Below are 17,916 nucleotides of genomic sequence, written 5' to 3'. Positions count from 1 at the left end.
CCTGGTATTGCTTCTTTAACAATGGACACCAACATTTTCCCAACCACAGTTCAGCTAACTGTTCTATAGTTTCCTGCTTTTTGTCTGCCTTCTGTCTCAAATATGGGTGTTACATTTGTAGTTTTCTGACCTGCTGGGAGCTTTACTCTGTATCTAATCCCGTGCTGTACCTGCCCTGGGAGTGTTTGATGGGACAGTGTAGAGGGAGCTTTACTCTGTCTCTAGCCCATGCTGTACCTGCCCTGGGAGTGTTTGATGGGACAGTGCAGAGGGAGCTTTACTCTGTATCTAACCCAGTGCTGTACCTGCCCTGGGAGTGTTTGATGGACAGTGTAGAGGGAGCTTTACTCTGTATCTAGCCCATGCTGTACCTGCCCTGGGAGTGGTGATGTGAACCTACCTGTGTCCATTCTCATTATCCGTGAAGACGTTGGATCTTCTCCCCTGTTTGGACCTTTAGCCATGGTGGTGACAGGTGTTCCCAGATTCTGATGCTCTGTCATAAATATATTCATAGGAGTGTTAGAGGGATATATAAAATTGAGAAGGAGAAGGTTGCCTTGTTGAACATGATACCCAGTCCCTCCTCCCCCATCAGTACAACAGCGGTTAGCTCTGGGATCGAGCATTTCCCGAGTGTTACGATCAAGTCTCCACATCAGGTGTGACACAGACAGCTGCCCAGTGAAATCCAGTGAGTCCCGCTGATCTCCACAACCCAGTTCCAGACGGGCTCCCGTCGGCCGAGACTGCGCACTGGGAGCGCCCATTGGTGAGATTTACTCAGTACAGGCCCAAACCAGCTTTATTCCTGAGGTAGGGAATATTCTGCTGGGAAATGCGGAGTGGGTGATCATTGATCAATTAAATAATCCTTCACTTGGTTTTATACAATCTGGCGGTATTGTATTATCTTTATTCACAGATTTGTGTTTAACATTTTTAATTTGTTGAGTTGTGATGTTAAATTTTGGCATTTTATGAATATTATATCTATCCACATACACAATATAAAGCTGGATGTAATTGCTCTGGTCTCTATGGGCAGTGACAATGTCCGTGTGTTCATGGAGATGTGACCTGGTTGCTGCTTCTATTTGAATATATTGACTGTATCTCTCATGGTGTCAGCACCTGACCAATGAGCACTGTAGGAGGTGAGGACATTTCCCACTGTTCCACTGATATTAACACTAATGTAGAATGAATTGTGTACCTTCAGTCAGGGGATACATAACATTGATTTGTTTCATTATCATTAGATGTCTTACAATCTCAAAACACCATAAATATAGAATTGGTAGATTTAGCTGCTGTATTACAATCACAATTCTCCACTTGTACGTGTGCAGACACACACTCACCCACGTTATCTGTCATCATCCCTTCCTTTCCCCACTCTGGAAATGCAAGCGATTCAGTCTCGGATCAGTAATTTCTCCAAACAGAAGTTGAAGTTATTCTCCGGCATTAATTTGTGAGCAGTTAGTAAATGGGCAGCAGGGTTTTGGATGAGTGCAAGTTTATGGAGGGTGTAAGAAGGGAGGCCGGCCAGGAGAACGTTGGAACAGTCAAGTCTAGAGGTTGCAAAGGCAGAGATAAGGGTTTCAGCAACAGATGGTTCATCTGCTGTTGTTCCTCAGTCTGCAACCCCATTAACTTCCAGCTGTAGGCCTTCTCTATCACTCCATCATTTACCAGCGATCTAATTATGTGAGACAGAAAATGAGATAAATATTGATAAAGTGACGCAGACTGGGACTCTCTCTGACCTTTCTCTCCAGTCCATCCCCTGGACCAGTGTGTACCTGAGTCAATGGGACTCTCTCTGACCTTTCTCTCCAGTCCATCCCCAGGACCAGTGTGTATCTGAGTCAATGGGACTCTCTCTGACCTTTCTCTCCAGGACCAGTATGTACCTGAGTCAATGGGACTCTCTCTGACCTTTCTCTCCAGGACCAGTATGTACCTGAGTCAATGAGACTCTCTCTGACCTTTCTCCCCAGGACCAGTGTGTACCTGAGTCAATGGGACTCTCTCTGACCTTTCTCCCCAGGACCAGTGTGTACCTGAGTCAATGGGACTCTCTCTGACCTTTCTCTCCAGGACCAGTATGTACCTGAGTCAATGAGACTCTCTCTGACCTTTCTCCCCAGGACCAGTATGTACCTGAGTCAATGGGACTCTCTCTGACCTTTCTCTCCAGTCCATCCCCAGGACCAGTGTGTACCTGAGTCAATGGGACTCTCTCTGACCTTTCTCTCCAGTCCATCCCCTGGACCAGTGTGTACCTGAGTCAATGGGACTCTCTCTGACCTTTCTCTCCAGTCCATCCCCAGGACCAGTGTGTACCTGAGTCAATGGGACTCTCTCTGACCTTTCTCTCCAGGACCAGTACCTGAGTCAATGGGACTCTCTCTGACCTTTCTCTCCAGGACCAGTATGTACCTGAGTCAATGGGACTCTCTCAGACCTTTCTCTCCAGTCCATCCCCTGGACCAGTGTGTACCTGAGTCAATGGGACTCTCTCTGACCTTTCTCTCCAGTCCATCCCCTGGACCAGTGTGTACCTGAGTCAATGGGACTCTCTCTGACCTTTCTCTCCAGTCCATCCCCAGGACCAGTGTGTATCTGAGTCAATGGGACTCTCTCTGACCTTTCTCCCCAGGACCAGTGTGTACCTGAGTCAATGGGACTCTCTCCGACCTTTCTCCCCAGGACCAGTGTGTATCTGAGTCAATGGGACTCTCTCTGACCTTTCTCTCCAGGACCAGTATGTACCTGAGTCAATGGGACTCTCTCTGACCTTTCTCTCCAGTCCATCCCCTGGACCAGTGTGTACCTGAGTCAATGGGACTCTCTCTGACCTTTCTCTCCAGTCCATCCCCTGGACCAGTGTGTACCTGAGTCAATGGGACTCTCTCTGACCTTTCTCTCCAGGACCAGTATGTACCTGAGTCAATGAGACTCTCTCTGACCTTTCTCCCCAGGACCAGTGTGTATCTGAGTCAATGGGACTCTCTCTGACCTTTCTCTCCAGGACCAGTATGTACCTGAGTCAATGGGACTCTCTCTGACCTTTCTCTCCAGTCCATCCCCAGGACCAGTGTGTACCTGAGTCAATGGGACTCTCTCTGACCTTTCTCTCCAGTCCATCCCCTGGACCAGTGTGTACCTGAGTCAATGGGACTCTCTCTGACCTTTCTCTCCAGTCCATCCCCAGGACCAGTGTGTACCTGAGTCAATGGGACTCTCTCTGACCTTTCTCCCCAGGACCAGTGTGTACCTGAGTCAATGGGACTCTCTCTGACCTTTCTCTCCAGGACCAGTACCTGAGTCAATGGGACTCTCTCTGACCTTTCTCTCCAGGACCAGTATATACCTGAGTCAATGGGACTCTCTCTGACCTTTCTCTCCAGTCCATCCCCTGGACCAGTGTGTACCTGAGTCAATGGGACTCTCTCTGACATTTCTCTCCAGTCCATCCCCTGGACCAGTGTGTACCTGAGTCAATGGGACTCTCTCTGACCTTTCTCTCCAGTCCATCCCCAGGACCAGTGTGTATCTGAGTCAATGGGACTCTCTCTGACCTTTCTCCCCAGGACTAGTGTGTACCTGAGTCAATGGGACTCTCTCTGACCTTTCTCCCCAGGACCAGTGTGTATCTGAGTCAATGGGACTCTCTCTGACCTTTCTCTCCAGGACCAGTATGTACCTGAGTCAATGGGACTCTCTCTGACCTTTCTCTCCAGTCCATCCGCTGGACCAGTGTGTACCTGAGTCAATGGGACTCTCTCTGACCTTTCTCTCCAGTCCATCCCCTGGACCAGTGTGTACCTGAGTCAATGGGACTCTCTCTGACCTTTCTCTCCAGTCCATCCCCTGGACCAGTGTGTACCTGAGTCAATGGGACACTCTCTGACCTTTGCCCCCCAGGACCAGTGTGTATCTGAGTCAATGGGACTCTCTCTGACCTTTGCCCCCCAGGACCAGTGTGTACCTGAGTCAATGGGACTCTCTCTGACCTTTGCCCCCCAGGACCAGTGTGTATCTGAGTCAATGGGACTCTCTCTGACCTTTGCCCCCCAGGACCAGTGTGTACCTGAGTCAATGGGACTCTCTCTGACCTTTGCCCCCCAGGACCAGTGTGTATCTGAGTCAATGGGACTCTCTCTGACCTTTGCCCCCCAGGACCAGTGTGTACCTGAGTCAATGGGACTCTCTCTGACCTTTCTCCCCAGGACCAGTGTGTACCTGAGTCAATGGGACTCTCTCTGACCTTTCTCTCCAGGACCAGTACCTGAGTCAATGGGACTCTCTCTGACCTTTCTCTCCAGGACCAGTATGTACCTGAGTCAATGGGACTCTCTCTGACCTTTGCCCCCCCAGGACCAGTGTGTACCTGAGTCAATGGGACTCTCTCTGACCTTTGCCCCCCCAGGACCAGTGTGTACCTGAGTCAATGGGACTCTCTCTGACCTTTGCCCCCCCAGGACCAGTGTGTACCTGAGTCAATGGGACACTCTCTGACCTTTGCCCCCCAGGACCAGTGTGTACCTGAGTCAATGGGACTCTCTCTGACCTTTGCCCCCCAGGACCAGTGTGTACCTGAGTCAATGGGACTCTCTCTGACCTTGCTCCCCTGTCGATCGATGGACGCTCTGTGAATCGGAAGAGTTCTCTGTGTTTGGTGCTCTCACAATCCTGGGCTGGTCCACCTGCTGTTGTTCCTCAGTCTACAATCCCGGTTTACTTCCAGCTGCGGCCCTTTCTCAGTCGCTCCTCCATTCACCGGGATATCTGATGATGGCAGGGCAGAAAATGAGCAGAATATTGACGGTGTGAAGCCGCGTGTGACGTGAAGCTGCCCTGGAGTTACTGGTAGAAAGACAAGATTGAAGTAGAAATAAGTGCAGAGTGTGCAGTCAGAGACTCCTCATATACCGGCCGTGCATCTTCCAGCAGGAGCTGACATATTGGGGAGAATGAAGCTGAGGAAAGAGTGCTGTATATTGTCACTCAATCTTCCAGCTGCACTGCCCCCAGCAGCAGGTCAAGGGCCGTGGCCCTGAATGTCAGGCCAATGACAATGATCTTCCCTCAGCTCCATTCTCTCTCTGTCCCCCCACACACACTGCCTGAGCTCTCAGGCTGACTGTTCCCAGCACCTTGTCTCTTTATTCTCTCACATTGCAGCATTCCCGCTGCTGGGCTCAGGGGCTGTGTGGGCGGGGCCCTGACCTCACACACGGTGGGCGGGGCCATGTCCCGCGCGCTGCCGGGCTCGCGGCGTGACCGTTCAACCGCCGCACGGTTCAAATCAGGAGCCACGTGACCCCCCCCCCCCCCCCCGCCCCGCGCGCGCTTCCTTCTGCAGTCCTCTGGGCGGGGCTCTGTGGGGCAGCGGCACTGCGATTGGTGCAAGGGGCTGTCACTCTCCCGTGTGCAGCCAGTAGGACGGCAGCACTCAGCCAGGGGGTGGTTAATTTATGCAGTGGGGGGAAGGGAATGGGACAGTGACGGGGCTGGAACAGCGGGGACAATGGCGCAGCTCCGTCTGCCGGCCTCAACATGCGGCAGTGTCAGGTCTGAGGCTTTCTATCACACACCCAGGGACTGTAAACTAACAGTAAGGGGCTGTAACTGAGCGGGGAAAGCGGGCCGCTTACTGTCAGCATCACATCCCGGGGAATGTGCTGAGCCGGCTCACAATACAGGGCCCGGTCCGGGGATGGAGGGCGGGGGCTCAGTCTGCAGCCGGCGGAGAAAGTGGCGCATTTCCGGCCGCACCGCTCACAGTGTGCAATCTCAGGCGGGGGGCCGGGATTTTACTGTGAGGGCAAACACCGAACTTAACACAGGCCCGGAGCTGGGGGTTTGGGACATGTGGGAGTTAGTGAAACTATCAGTGGGCCCAGACACTGTGTAACCCGGGGGTGGGCCCAGTGAGATCAGACACTGTGTGTAACCCGGGGGTGGGCCCAGTGAGATCAGACACTGTGTAACCCGGGGGTGGGCCCAGTGAGATCAGACAGTGTGTAACCCGGGGGTGGGCCCAGTGAGATCAGACACTGTGTAACCCGGGGGTGGGCCCAGTGAGATCAGACACTGTGTAACCCGGGGGTGGGCCCAGTGAGATCAGACACTGTGTAACCCGGGGGTGGGCCCAGTGAGATCAGACAGTGTGTAACCCGGGGGTGGGCCCAGTGAGATCAGACAGTGTGTAACCCGGGGGTGGGCCCAGTGAGATCAGACACTGTGTAACCCGGGGGTGGGCCCAGTGAGATCAGACAGTGTGTAACCCGGGGGTGGGCCCAGTGAGATCAGACAGTGTGTAACCCGGGGGTGGGCCCAGTGAGATCAGACACTGTGTAACCCGGGGGTGGGCCCAGTGAGATCAGACAGTGTGTAACCCGGGGGTGGGCCCAGTGAGATCAGACAGTGTGTAACCCGGGGGTGGGCCCAGTGAGATCAGACAGTGTGTAACCCGGGGGTGGGCCCAGTGAGATCAGACAGTGTGTAACCTGGGGGTGGGCCCAGTGAGATCAGACAGTGTGTAACCCGGGGGTGGGCCCAGTGAGATCAGACAGTGTGTAACCCGGGGGTGGGCCCAGTGAGATCAGACAGTGTGTAATCCGGGGGTGGGCCCAGTGAGATCAGACAGTGTGTAACCCGGGGGTGGGCCCAGTGAGATCAGACAGTGTGTAACCCGGGGGTGGGCCCAGTGAGATCAGACAGTGTGTAACCCGGGGGTGGGTCCAGTGAGATCAGACAGTGTGTAACCCGGGGGTGGGCCCAGTGAGATCAGACAGTGTGTAACCCGGGGGTGGGCCCAGTGAGATCAGACAGTGTGTAACCCGGGGGTGGGCCCAGTGAGATCAGACACTGTGTAACCCGGGGGTGGGCCCAGTGAGATCAGACAGTGTGTAACCCGGGGGTGGGCCCAGTGAGATCAGACACTGTGTAACCCGGGGGTGGGCCCAGTGAGATCAGACAGTGTGTAACCCGGGGGTGGGCCCAGTGAGATCAGACACTGTAACCCGGGGGTGGGCCCAGTGAGATCAGACACTGTGTAACCCGGGGGTGGGCCCAGTGAGATCAGACAGTGTGTAACCCGGGAGTGGGCCCAGTGAGATCAGACAGTGTGTAACCCGGGGGTGGGCCCAGTGAGATCAGACAGTGTGTAACCCGGGGGTGGGCCCAGTGAGATCAGACAGTGTGTAACCCGGGGGTGGGCCCAGTGAGATCAGACAGTGTGTAACCTGGGGGTGGGCCCAGTGAGATCAGACAGTGTGTAACCCGGAGGTGGGCCCAGTGAGATCAGACAGTGTGTAACCCGGGGGTGGGCCCAGTGAGATCAGACAGTGTGTAACCCGGGGGTGGGCCCAGTGAGATCAGTCAGTGTGTAACCCGGGGGTGGGCCCAGTGAGATCAGACAGTGTGTAACCCGGGGGTGGGCCCAGTGAGATCAGACAGTGTGTAACCCGGGGGTGGGCCCAGTGAGATCAGACAGTGTGTAACCCGGAGGTGGGCCCAGTGAGATCAGACAGTGTGTAACCCGGGGGTGAGCCCAGTGAGATCAGACAGTGTGTAACCCGGGGGTGGGCCCAGTGAGATCAGACAGTGTGTAACCCCGGGGTGGGCCCAGTGAGATCAGACAGTGTGTAACCCAGGGGTGGGCCCAGTGAGATCAGACAGTGTGTAACCCGGGGGTGGGCCCAGTGAGATCAGACAGTGTGTAACCCGGGGGTGGGCCCAGTGAGATCAGACAGTGTGTAACCCGGGGGTGGGCCCAGTGAGATCAGACAGTGTGTAACCCGGGGGTGGGCCCAGTGAGATCAGACAGTGTGTAACCCGTGGGTGGGCCCAGTGAGATCAGACAGTGTGTAACCCGAGGGTGGGCCCAGTGAGATCAGACAGTGTGTAACCCGGGGGTGGGCCCAGTGAGATCAGACACTGTGTAACCCGGGGGTGGGCCCAGTGAGATCAGACAGTGTGTAACCCGGGGGTGGGCCCAGTGAGATCAGACAGTGTGTAACCCGGGGGTGGGCCCAGTGAGATCAGACAGTGTGTAACCCGGGGGTGGGCCCAGTGAGATCAGACAGTGTGTAACCCGGGGGTGGGCCCAGTGACATCAGACAGTGTGTAACCCGGGGGTGGGCCCAGTGAGATCAGACAGTGTGTAACCCGGGGGTGGGCCCAGTGAGATCAGACAGTGTGTAACCCGGGGGTGGGCCCAGTGAGATCAGACAGTGTGTAACCCGGGAGTGGGCCCAGTGAGGTCAAGCAGCTGATCTTTGACCTCAAGTCCACGTTCCCACCAATCCCTGTATCCCTTGATTCCTCTAGAGTCCAAATATTTATCTGTCTCGGCTTTCAATATATGCTCAAAGACTCAGCATCCACAGCCCTTTGGGTAGAGAATTCCAAAGAATCACAACCCTTTGATTGAAGGAATTCCTCCTCATCTTAGTCTTAAATGGCCGACCCTTTATCCTGGGACTATGCCCCCTCGTTCTATACTCACCAGCCAGGGAAACAATCTCTCAGCATCTTCCCTGTCAATCCACCACAGTATCTTGTATGTTTCAATTACATCACACCTCCTCCTTCTAACCTCCCCAGAGTATAGGTCCAGTCTACTCAATCCCTCCTCGTAGGACAACTTTCTCATCCCAGGGATCCATGTAGTGAACCTTCATTGCACCGCCTCTACGGCACGTATATTCTTTCTCAGCTGAGGAGACCAAAATTGTTCACAGTACTCCAGTGTAATCTCACCCAAGCCATGTACAATTGTAGCAATACTTCTCTTATTCTCCAACCCATTTAAATAAAGGCCAACATTCCAGTTGCCTTCCTAATTGCTTGCTGTACCTACATGCTAACTTTTGTGTTTCCTGCACAAGGACACCTAAATCTCTGAACAACAACATTTAATAGTTTCTCATCATTTAAAAGATATTCTGTTTTTGTATTTTCCTACCAAATTGAATAACCTCACATTTCCCCACATTTTCCTCCATCTGCCACCTTATTGCCCACACTCACTTAACCTGTCTATATCTCTTTGCAGGCTCTTTGTGTCCACCTGACAACTTTCCCACCTAGCTTTGTATCGGCAACAAATTTGGATCCATTGCACTCATCCATTCATCTCAGTCATTAATATCAATTGTAAATAGCTGAGGCCCAAACACTGATCTCTAAATATCCAACTGTCAATAAATAATCTTACAGTTCTGAACTGGATGCTGGGTTGTACTTAGTTATTTCCTATCAGAAAAATCCATTTCTGAATTTGGCAATGGCAGTTGAATTAAATGATTATCATTTTGTGATAAAATGATACGTAAACTTTATTTTAATATAGATTTGTAAATTTACTTCCAATTAATTATTTTGTGTTGTGAGAGTAAAGTTTCTCGTTGGTCACACAATGCAGGTAATGTAGGCGCATATAATTCATTAACAGTAACGGGTTTAGATGGTTTAAGACAAGTAGATTTTCAGAGGTGACGGGGTCTATTTCCAACAATTCTACTATTTTACCGATGTATTTCTGTAGATGCGTCATTGCTTAATGCTCTGTACAGGCGGAACTGACAGTGCATTCAGTAAATCCAGTGTCGGGTCGAGTGGTGTAAAAGTCTGTTATTGGAATCGCAGCTTTATGGTCAGAAACATTGTCTGCATGTTGAGGGTTAATGTTCTTAACTAAACTCGGAACATGTGATGGTGGTTTTGTTATTTCCGTTTTCAGTTATTTTCGGTGAGCGAATTCCTCTATCGCCAGGGTAACAATCTATCAGATCTCAGGACAAGAGGCGTTGGCACAATTTATAACTGAACGACCATGCAACATTCAGTGTATACTCTTGTCTATGTATTCGGCAGTCCAGGAGTCGGAACCTGTTGTTTCTGAGCAGTCAGTTAGATCGATACATATCATGCGTAACACTTCCTCTTGCTCAAGTATAATACTACTTTTCCAAAATCGGTATCGTTTGACTCAATACATGTTGAACAGAGAATCTTGCTCCACATGTTATTCAGTTATGAGCACCGCCCCTCACGAAGGATAAATTGGCCTTGGCGCAAGTTTATCGGAATGATACCGGGGCTAAAAGCTTCAAATATGAGGACAGGATGCGTAGACCAGGCTTGTATTCTGCTGAATATAGATGATTAAGGGGGATCTAATTGAGCTGTTTAGATAGATAAGAATGGAATCGGGCGAGTGCAGCCCCACCCAGCTGGATGACAGTAGAGCGGGGTTGGAGAAAGATAGAGTGGTGAACCGTGTCAAAGGCTGCAGACCAGTTAAGAGGGATGGTTTGCCTTTGTCACAATCACGAAGGATGTCATTTTTGACTTTAATGAAATCCGGTGCAGTACTGTGGCAGGTGTGTAAACTGGTTTGTGGGGATTCACACATGGAATTGCCGGAAAGATGGGCACAGATTTAGGAGGCGACAACATGTTCAAGGACTTTGGAGAGGAAAGGGAGGTTGGAGATGGGGTGACAGTTTGCAAGGACGGAGTGGTCTCGGGTTGTTTTTTGAGGAGAGGGGTGATGACGGCAGATTTGAGAGAGAGGGGGACAGTACCTGAGGAGAAAGAACCGGTAACAATGTCAGCTAACATGGGAGCCAGAAAAGGAAGTTGGGTGGTCAGCAGTTTAGTGAGAATAAGGTCAAGGGAGCAGGGAGTGGGTCTCATGGACAGGTCATGAGAGGAGATCGGAGAGAAACTGGAGATAGATGTGAGTTCAGGGCTAGGGCAGAGGGGATCCTCGGGAAGTTTGGCCCGGTGGGCTCGGGGAAGGAAGAGGAGAGGCAGTGAACGGATGGTCTCAGTCTTAGAGACAAAGACGACCTCACACTTATTGTTGGAGGTGAGGGTGGAGACTGGGGAGAGGGGTTTAAAAAGACGGTTCGCAGTGGAGAATAGAAGCCGGGGTTTATCTTTACATTTCAGAATGATTCTGGAATAGTGAGCAGTTTTGGCAGACGAGAGCAGGACCAAATAATGCTTTCTGTGGTCTAGCCGGATCTGCTGGTGAATGGCTAAACCAGTTGTCCGCCATAGCCTTTCAGGTCTGCGTCCCCTGGACTGACGGGAGTGAAGATCAAGGCTGTACCAGGGGGAACGGCAAGGGTGAGAGAGTCAGTGTTTTAACAGGAACTAGGACATCATGGTGGTGGTGAGTGTTATTGAGCAAATCAGTAGCTGCAGAAATATCATGGTGAATGGAGGGCCCAAGGCTGGATTGTTGGGAGTTGAGAGGGAGTTTTTCCAGGGGCAGACACAGAAGGAGGTCGGAATGGGGGAAGGTTGGAAGGTTTATGTGGGTGGTGAGTGATACAAGGAAGTGGTCAGAGAGACCTTATCTGTGATTGACACGATGGAGGGGTGGCTGTTAAACTCCCCAACCCATATTATGTGGAGGGAAAGATTAAGGGAGTGTGGGAGGCTAGTGAACCCAGAGGAGAGAGTGCATGATGAATTGAAATGGTGGTTGATATCACCGAGGATGAGAGGTCGTTCGGTGCAGAGGATGGAATGTAGTGAAGAAATATCGGGAATAACATTTTTGGTACTTGGGTGGACGATTGAGAGCAAGACTTTTAAATGAGAGATGTGAGATGTAACAAGATCATGTCTGATCTCCGACCTCAAATCCACCTTCCCGCACTCTCCCCATATCCCTTCATTCGCTTAGTTTCCAAAAAATTATCCACCTTTGTCTTGAATATACAACTGAGCATCCACAGCTCTCTGGGGTAGAGAATTCCAAAGATGAATAACCCTTTGAGTGAAGAAATGACTTCTCGTCTCAGTCCTAAATCAGCAAGCCCTTATTTTGAGACTGTGACCCTGTGTTCTAGATTCCCCAGCCAGAGGAAACATCTTGCCATTAACCCTGTCAAACCCCTTAAGAATTGTACATGTTTCAATGAGATCACCTCTCATTCTTCGATATAGAACTAGTCTACTCAGTCTCTCCTCATTGGACAATCCCCTGACACCATGAACCAGTCTAATGAACATTAGTTGTACTCTCTCTAATTCAAGTCTGCCTTTCCCTGGATAAGGAGATCAGACTGCACACCGTACTCCAGGTGTTGCCACACCAATGCCCTGTATATTGTAGTGAGACTTCATTTCTCTTTTGTAACAAAAGCTAACACACCATTTGTTTCCTAATTGCTGGCTGTACCTGCATGTTAACGTTCTGTGATTCATGTACAAGTACACTCTGAATGCAAACATTTCCCAGTCTCTTGCCATTCCAAAACATATTCAGCTTTTTGTTTTTCCCACCAAAGTGGATAACTTCAACTTCCCCACTTTGTGTTCCATTTGCCATGTTCTTGCCCACTCAGTCAACCTGTCTATATCTCTCTGCAGCCTCTCTGCGTCCTCCTTGCAGCTTACTTTCCCACCTAACATTGTTTCATCAGCAAACTTGGATATGTTATACTCAGTCCCTTCATCTAAGTCATTAATATTGATTGCAACTAGCTGAGGCCCAAGCACTGATGCTTAAGGTACCCCGCTAGTTACAGTCTGCCAACTCGAATAAGTCGAGTTGATTTGTAATCTCTGCTTTCTGTCTATTCACCAATCCTCAATCCATGCTGATATATTACACCCAATCCCATGAGTCCTGATTTTGTGTGATAATCTCTTGTGTGGCACCTTATCGAATGCTTTTTGAAATTCCAAATACACCACATCCACTGGTTCCCCATTAGCCATCCTACTAGTTACATCTTCAAAAAACTCAACAGCTTTGTCAAACACGATTTCCCTTTCATCAAACCATGTTGACTTTGCCTTATAATATGATGTTCTAAGTGTCCTGTTACCACGTCCCTAATAATAGACTCTAGCATTTTGCCTACTACAATTGTCAGGCTAACTGGCCTATAGTTCCCTGTTTTCTCTATTCCTCCGTTCTGAAATAGCGGGGTTATGTTTGCTACCTTCCAAACCTTGGGAGCTGTTCTAGAATCGAGGGAATTGTGTAAGATTAATACCAGTGCATCCACTATCTCTTGTAAAATCCTAGGATGCAGGTCGTCGGGTCCAAGGGATTTGTTGTCACTTAGTCCCATTAATTTCTCCAGTATTATGTCTTTACTTATACTGATTTCTTTAAGTTCCTCATTCTCTCCAGACCCTTGGTTCCCCATTATTTCCAGAATGTTTTTCGTGTCTTCTGCTGTGACGACAGATACGAAGTATTTGTTTAATGTCTGCCATTTCCTTATTGCTCATAATTTCTCCTGTCTCTGCCTCTAATGGGCCCATGTTCACGTTCACTAATCTCTTCTTATTTGCATATCTATAGAAACATTTACAATATATTTTTATGTCTCTCGCTAATTTACTCCATGTTCTTGTACCCAAATGGTTTACTGTGGCATGACAAGGCGAGAAGCCTGTTAAAAATATGTGTGGGGTCTTTGGCATTATTAATGGAGTAAAAAATCAAGAAGATTATGTCAAATCTTTACAAACACTGGATAGGCCTCATCTGGCGTGTTGTGTTCAATTCTGGACACCACACTTCAGGAAGGATGTCCAGGCCTTGGTGAGGGTGCGGAAGATATTTACTAGAAAGGTACCAGTGATGAGGGACTTTACACTCTGCTATAACCTGGAATGAAATGTTTTTCAGATAACAAATGAACAGAGATGGGGAATCCATCAAGCAAACAAAGTCAGATTGAAGAACCTGCTCCTCGGGAAAATGCTCAGGCCGCAGGAACCGGTAAGTGTGAAGCGACTCCTTCTCCCGGAGATTTATTAAACATAAGAAATAGGAGCAGGTGTAGGCCCTTTTTTTTGACAGAAATGCTAATGGGGTAGAAATTGCTTTGTGTGTAGAATGGGAGCGTTCTTTGAACACGCACAAAGTCACGTGGTCACAAGCAAAGCCTCAATGCGGCAGTCCCTTTAATTTAAATAAAATAAGCAGGTTGTCAGCACCACTTGCGCTGCGCATTGGCCGCTCGCAGAATGATGGGCGTCAATTTCACCATTACTGGCGCCAAATAATGGCAACTTACAGCTCAAAGTGGAGGAGCACTTTGGCTGTAGGCAACTGTAAGTGAAGATTGTGGCCAATGGCCGGCACAGCAGACCCCGCAAAGGCTGCCTGTTTCCGCACACTGATTCGAGGTTTTACAGGGGGTGGTCACCAGGAATATGGACGACTTCTGTCTACCAGGCGGCGATAAAGATAGCCAGGCAATCCGCGAGTGGGGAGAGGTGGCAGAACGCGTCAGTGCCAGAAATATATCTCCATGACATGGCTACAATGCAGGAAGTTCAATACCCTCACATGGAATACCTGAAATAAACCAACTAACTATTTATATCATTACTCTCACCTGTTGCCCCAGCACACTCAACCCTTCCCTCCTCAGTTACCAGAACTCCCCGATTCACTGCAAATTCCTATCTGTATATTCAGCCGTCCATACCTTCTGATACAGAGAATACATTTTATACAATCTCTTAGAAAATTCTATTCCCGTCCCAGCCATTGTCTCAGATTATTCACAATCTCAGTGTTCTGTGTGTCACCAAGCTGAGCTTCCGACCCGATCCCCTCCTCACAAAGACCCCCTACTTCCTCCTCGGTAACATCGCCCATCATTCTCCCTGCTCAGCCCATGTGCTGCTGAAACCCTCACCCATGTTTTTATCCCTGTATGCTCGATGTTCCAATGCTCTCCGGACCGACTTTTCTCCTTTCACCCACCGTAAACGTCAGTTCATCAAAACCCTGCTCATCGATCATTCCTGTCCTTGTGAACCTACAGTGTCTCCCGGTCCCCCAGCTCCTCCGACTTCAAACTCTCATCCACGTTTAAACCCCATTCATGGTCTCGGCCCTCCCTGTCTCTGTAACATACTCGAGGTGTTCCTCCGACTCTGGCCTCTTGTGCATTTCACCCTCTCTCACCCCAACCAGGTCACATCTCCATGGACACATGACAGCATCACTGCCCATAGAGACCAGAGGAATCACACCCAGCTGTATATTTTATATTGGACAGATATCATTTTCATAAAATACCAATCAACACGTCTATCAATAAAATAATACAATGCTGTCAGACATTTATCAATGATCACCCACTCCACATTTCCCTGCAGAATATTCCCTACCTCAGGAATAAGGCTGGTTTGGGCCTGCACTGTGAGTAAATCTCACCAATGGGCACTCCCAGTGCGCAGTCTCGGCCGACGGGAGCCCGTCTGGAACTGGGTTGTGGAGATCAGCGGGACTCACTGGATTTCACTGGGCAGCTGTCTGTGTCACACCTGATGTGGAGACTTGATCGTAACACTCGGGAAATGCTCGATCCCAGAGCTAACCGCTGTTGTACTGATGGGGGAGGAGGGACTGGGTATCATGTTTAACAAGGCCACGTTCTCCTTCTCTCTTCAATATTTCCCTCTAATCCCCCTTTTATATTATATTTATTACAGAGCCTCAGGTAGTGGCAACACCTGTCACCACCATGGCTGAATGTCCAAACAGGGGAGAAGATCCGACACTTTACCTTACGGGGAGCAGGATGGACATGGGAGCTGCAGCACTGTTGGAACAGGAACACTTGGGTAGGGGTTTCCATGATGTTGACCCAGCGATGATGATGGACGACGATATATGTCCAAGTTGGGACGGTGTGTGACTTGGTGGGAAATGGGAGGCGATGGTGTTCCCAAGCACCTTGTGCTCTTCTGCTTCTGGGTTCTGTGATCTATTAACTGAGACAGGAATTAGTATTGAACAGGACTCAGAGTGGAATGATCCTAACTGTAACATTTTGAGGGTAATGAAAACATATTGGTGGATACTGGGGCCGGGTCAGTGGGGTATCGGTGTGGGGCCGGGTCAGTGGGGTATCGGGGCCGGGTCAGTGGGGTATCGGTGTGGGGCCGGGTCAGTGGGGTATCGGTGTGGGGCCGGGTCAGTGGGGTGTCGGTGTGGGGCCGGGTCAGTGGGGTATCGGTGTGGGGCCGGGTCAGTGGGGTATCGGTGTGGGGCCGGGTCAGTGGGGTGTCGGTGTGGGGCCGGGTCAGTGGGGTATCGGTGTGGGGCCGGGTCAGTGGGGTATCGGTGTGGGGCCGGGTCAGTGGGGTATCGGTGTGGGGCCGGGTCAGTGGGATGTCGGTGTGGGGCCGGGTCAGTGGGGTATCGGTGTGGGGCCGGGTCAGTGGGGTATCGGTGTGGGGCCGGGTCGGTGGGGTATCGGTGTGGGGCCGGGTCAGTGGGGTGTCGGTGTGGGGCCGGGTCAGTGGGGTGTCGGTGTGGGGCCGGGTCAGTGGGGTGTCGGTGTGGGGCCGGGTCAGTGGGGTATCGGTGTGGGGCCGGGTCAGTGGGGTATCGGTGTGGGGCCGGGTCAGTGGGGTATAGGTGTGGGGCCGGGTCAGTGGGGTATAGGTGTGGGGCCGGGTCAGTGGGGTATCGGTGTGGGGCCGGGTCAGTGGGGTAGAGGGGCCGGGTCGGTGGGGAGCTGCGGTGGACCTGTGTCGGTGGAACAGATGAACAGCAGCTTTGCTCCTTTCACACACCATAAACGTCAGTTCATCAAAACCCTGCTCACCGATCATTCCTGTCCTTGTGAACCTACAGTGTCTCCCGGACCCCCAGCTCCTCCGACTTAAAACTCTCATCCACGTTTGAACCCCATTCATGGTCTCGGCCCTCCCTGTCTCTGTAACATACTCGAGGCCTACAATCCCCCACCACCAAGATCTCTCTGTTCCTCCGACTCTGACCTCTTGTACATTTCACCCTCTCTCACCCCAACCAGGTCACATCTCCATGGACACACGACAGCATCACTGCCCATAGAGACCAGAGGAATCACACTCATAGATTTTACATGTGGACAGATATCAAAATCATAAGATGTCAAAGCTCAACCAATCAACACAAATCTATAAATAATATAATACAATACTGCCAGATTGTGTAAAACCGAGTGCAGGATTATTTAATCCATCAATGATCACCCACTCCACATTTCCCTGCAGAATATTCCCTACCTCAGGAATAAGACTGGTTTGGGCCTGCACTGAGTAAATCTCACCAATGGGCGCTCCCAGTGCGCAGTCTCGGCCGACGGGAGCCCGTCTGGAACTGGGTTGTGGAGATCAGCGGGACTCACTGGATTTCACTGGGCAGCTGTCTATGTCACACCTGATGTGGAGACTTGATCGTAACACTCGGGAAATGCTCGATCCCAGATGGGGGAGGAGGGACTGGGTATCATGTTTAACAAGGCAACGTTCTCCTTCTCACTTTAATATTTCCCTCTAACCCTCCTATTAATATTATATTTATTACAGAGCATCAGGTATTGGCAACACCTGTCACCACCATGGCTGAAGGTCCAAACTGGGGAGAAGATCCAACATCTTTACCAAGAATGAGAATGGTCACAGGTAGGTTCACAAAATGTATTGAAATATAATTTCTGTCCTGACAAAGGGTCTGGATTTCGAGCAAGAAGGTGCAGCTCCCACAGGAAGAGGGAACAGGACAGGGGCTGAGTCGAAAGAGGGAAGTGAGTGACCATCTCGAGGGCACAGCAGTCACAGATGGAGGGAGCCCCTGAGTACTGGAATTATGCAACAGATACCTGGTATTGGGGAGTGTGAGGTGGATCGAGACAGTGACTCGGGAGGGTCTTCCTGAGCAACAGTGTGACACCAGGATGGGGCGGGGGTGAGAGGCAGGTGGGTCACAGGAACAGGGCGTTTCTAAAGTCAGCAGAATAGACAGACTCTAGAATGGCGAGTTCCCCCCACCCCATCTCCCGCGAGAGAGGGAAGAACTTCCTGGAATGGGTAGGCCATCTCTGGGAAGGAAAGGAGAGCAGG

At 50.7% G+C, this 17,916-nt stretch overlaps 2 protein-coding genes and 1 long non-coding RNA gene across 3 annotated transcripts in view; 1 reads left to right on the top strand and 2 right to left on the bottom strand.

Moving 5' to 3' along the window:
• LOC139242929 (uncharacterized) overlaps positions 1-17,916 on the top strand; it is a 297,685-nt gene that overhangs the window by 245,408 nt on the left and 34,361 nt on the right. The window contains exons 14-16 of the mRNA XM_070870565.1: positions 9,764-9,772; positions 15,514-15,645; positions 17,383-17,478. Coding sequence (XP_070726666.1) covers positions 9,764-9,772; positions 15,514-15,645; positions 17,383-17,478 — 237 coding nt within the window. The remainder of the gene's footprint in view (positions 1-9,763; positions 9,773-15,513; positions 15,646-17,382; positions 17,479-17,916) is intronic.
• LOC139242944 (uncharacterized) lies at positions 2,027-3,032 on the bottom strand. The gene is made up of 3 exons (XR_011589409.1): positions 2,979-3,032; positions 2,707-2,756; positions 2,027-2,094 (listed from the first exon to the last, which is right to left on the bottom strand). It is a non-coding gene; the product is annotated as an uncharacterized lncRNA (long non-coding RNA).
• LOC139242937 (uncharacterized) overlaps positions 4,729-17,916 on the bottom strand; it is a 596,540-nt gene continuing 583,352 nt past the window's right edge. The window contains exon 13 of the transcript XR_011589402.1: positions 4,729-4,800. The gene's annotated coding sequence lies outside the window, so the exon portion shown is untranslated. The remainder of the gene's footprint in view (positions 4,801-17,916) is intronic.

This window comes from Pristiophorus japonicus, unplaced genomic scaffold, assembly GCF_044704955.1.
Source record: "Pristiophorus japonicus isolate sPriJap1 unplaced genomic scaffold, sPriJap1.hap1 HAP1_SCAFFOLD_154, whole genome shotgun sequence".
Classification (NCBI taxonomy): Eukaryota; Metazoa; Chordata; class Chondrichthyes; family Pristiophoridae; genus Pristiophorus; species Pristiophorus japonicus.
This window is presented reverse-complemented; position numbering and strand designations above follow the sequence as displayed.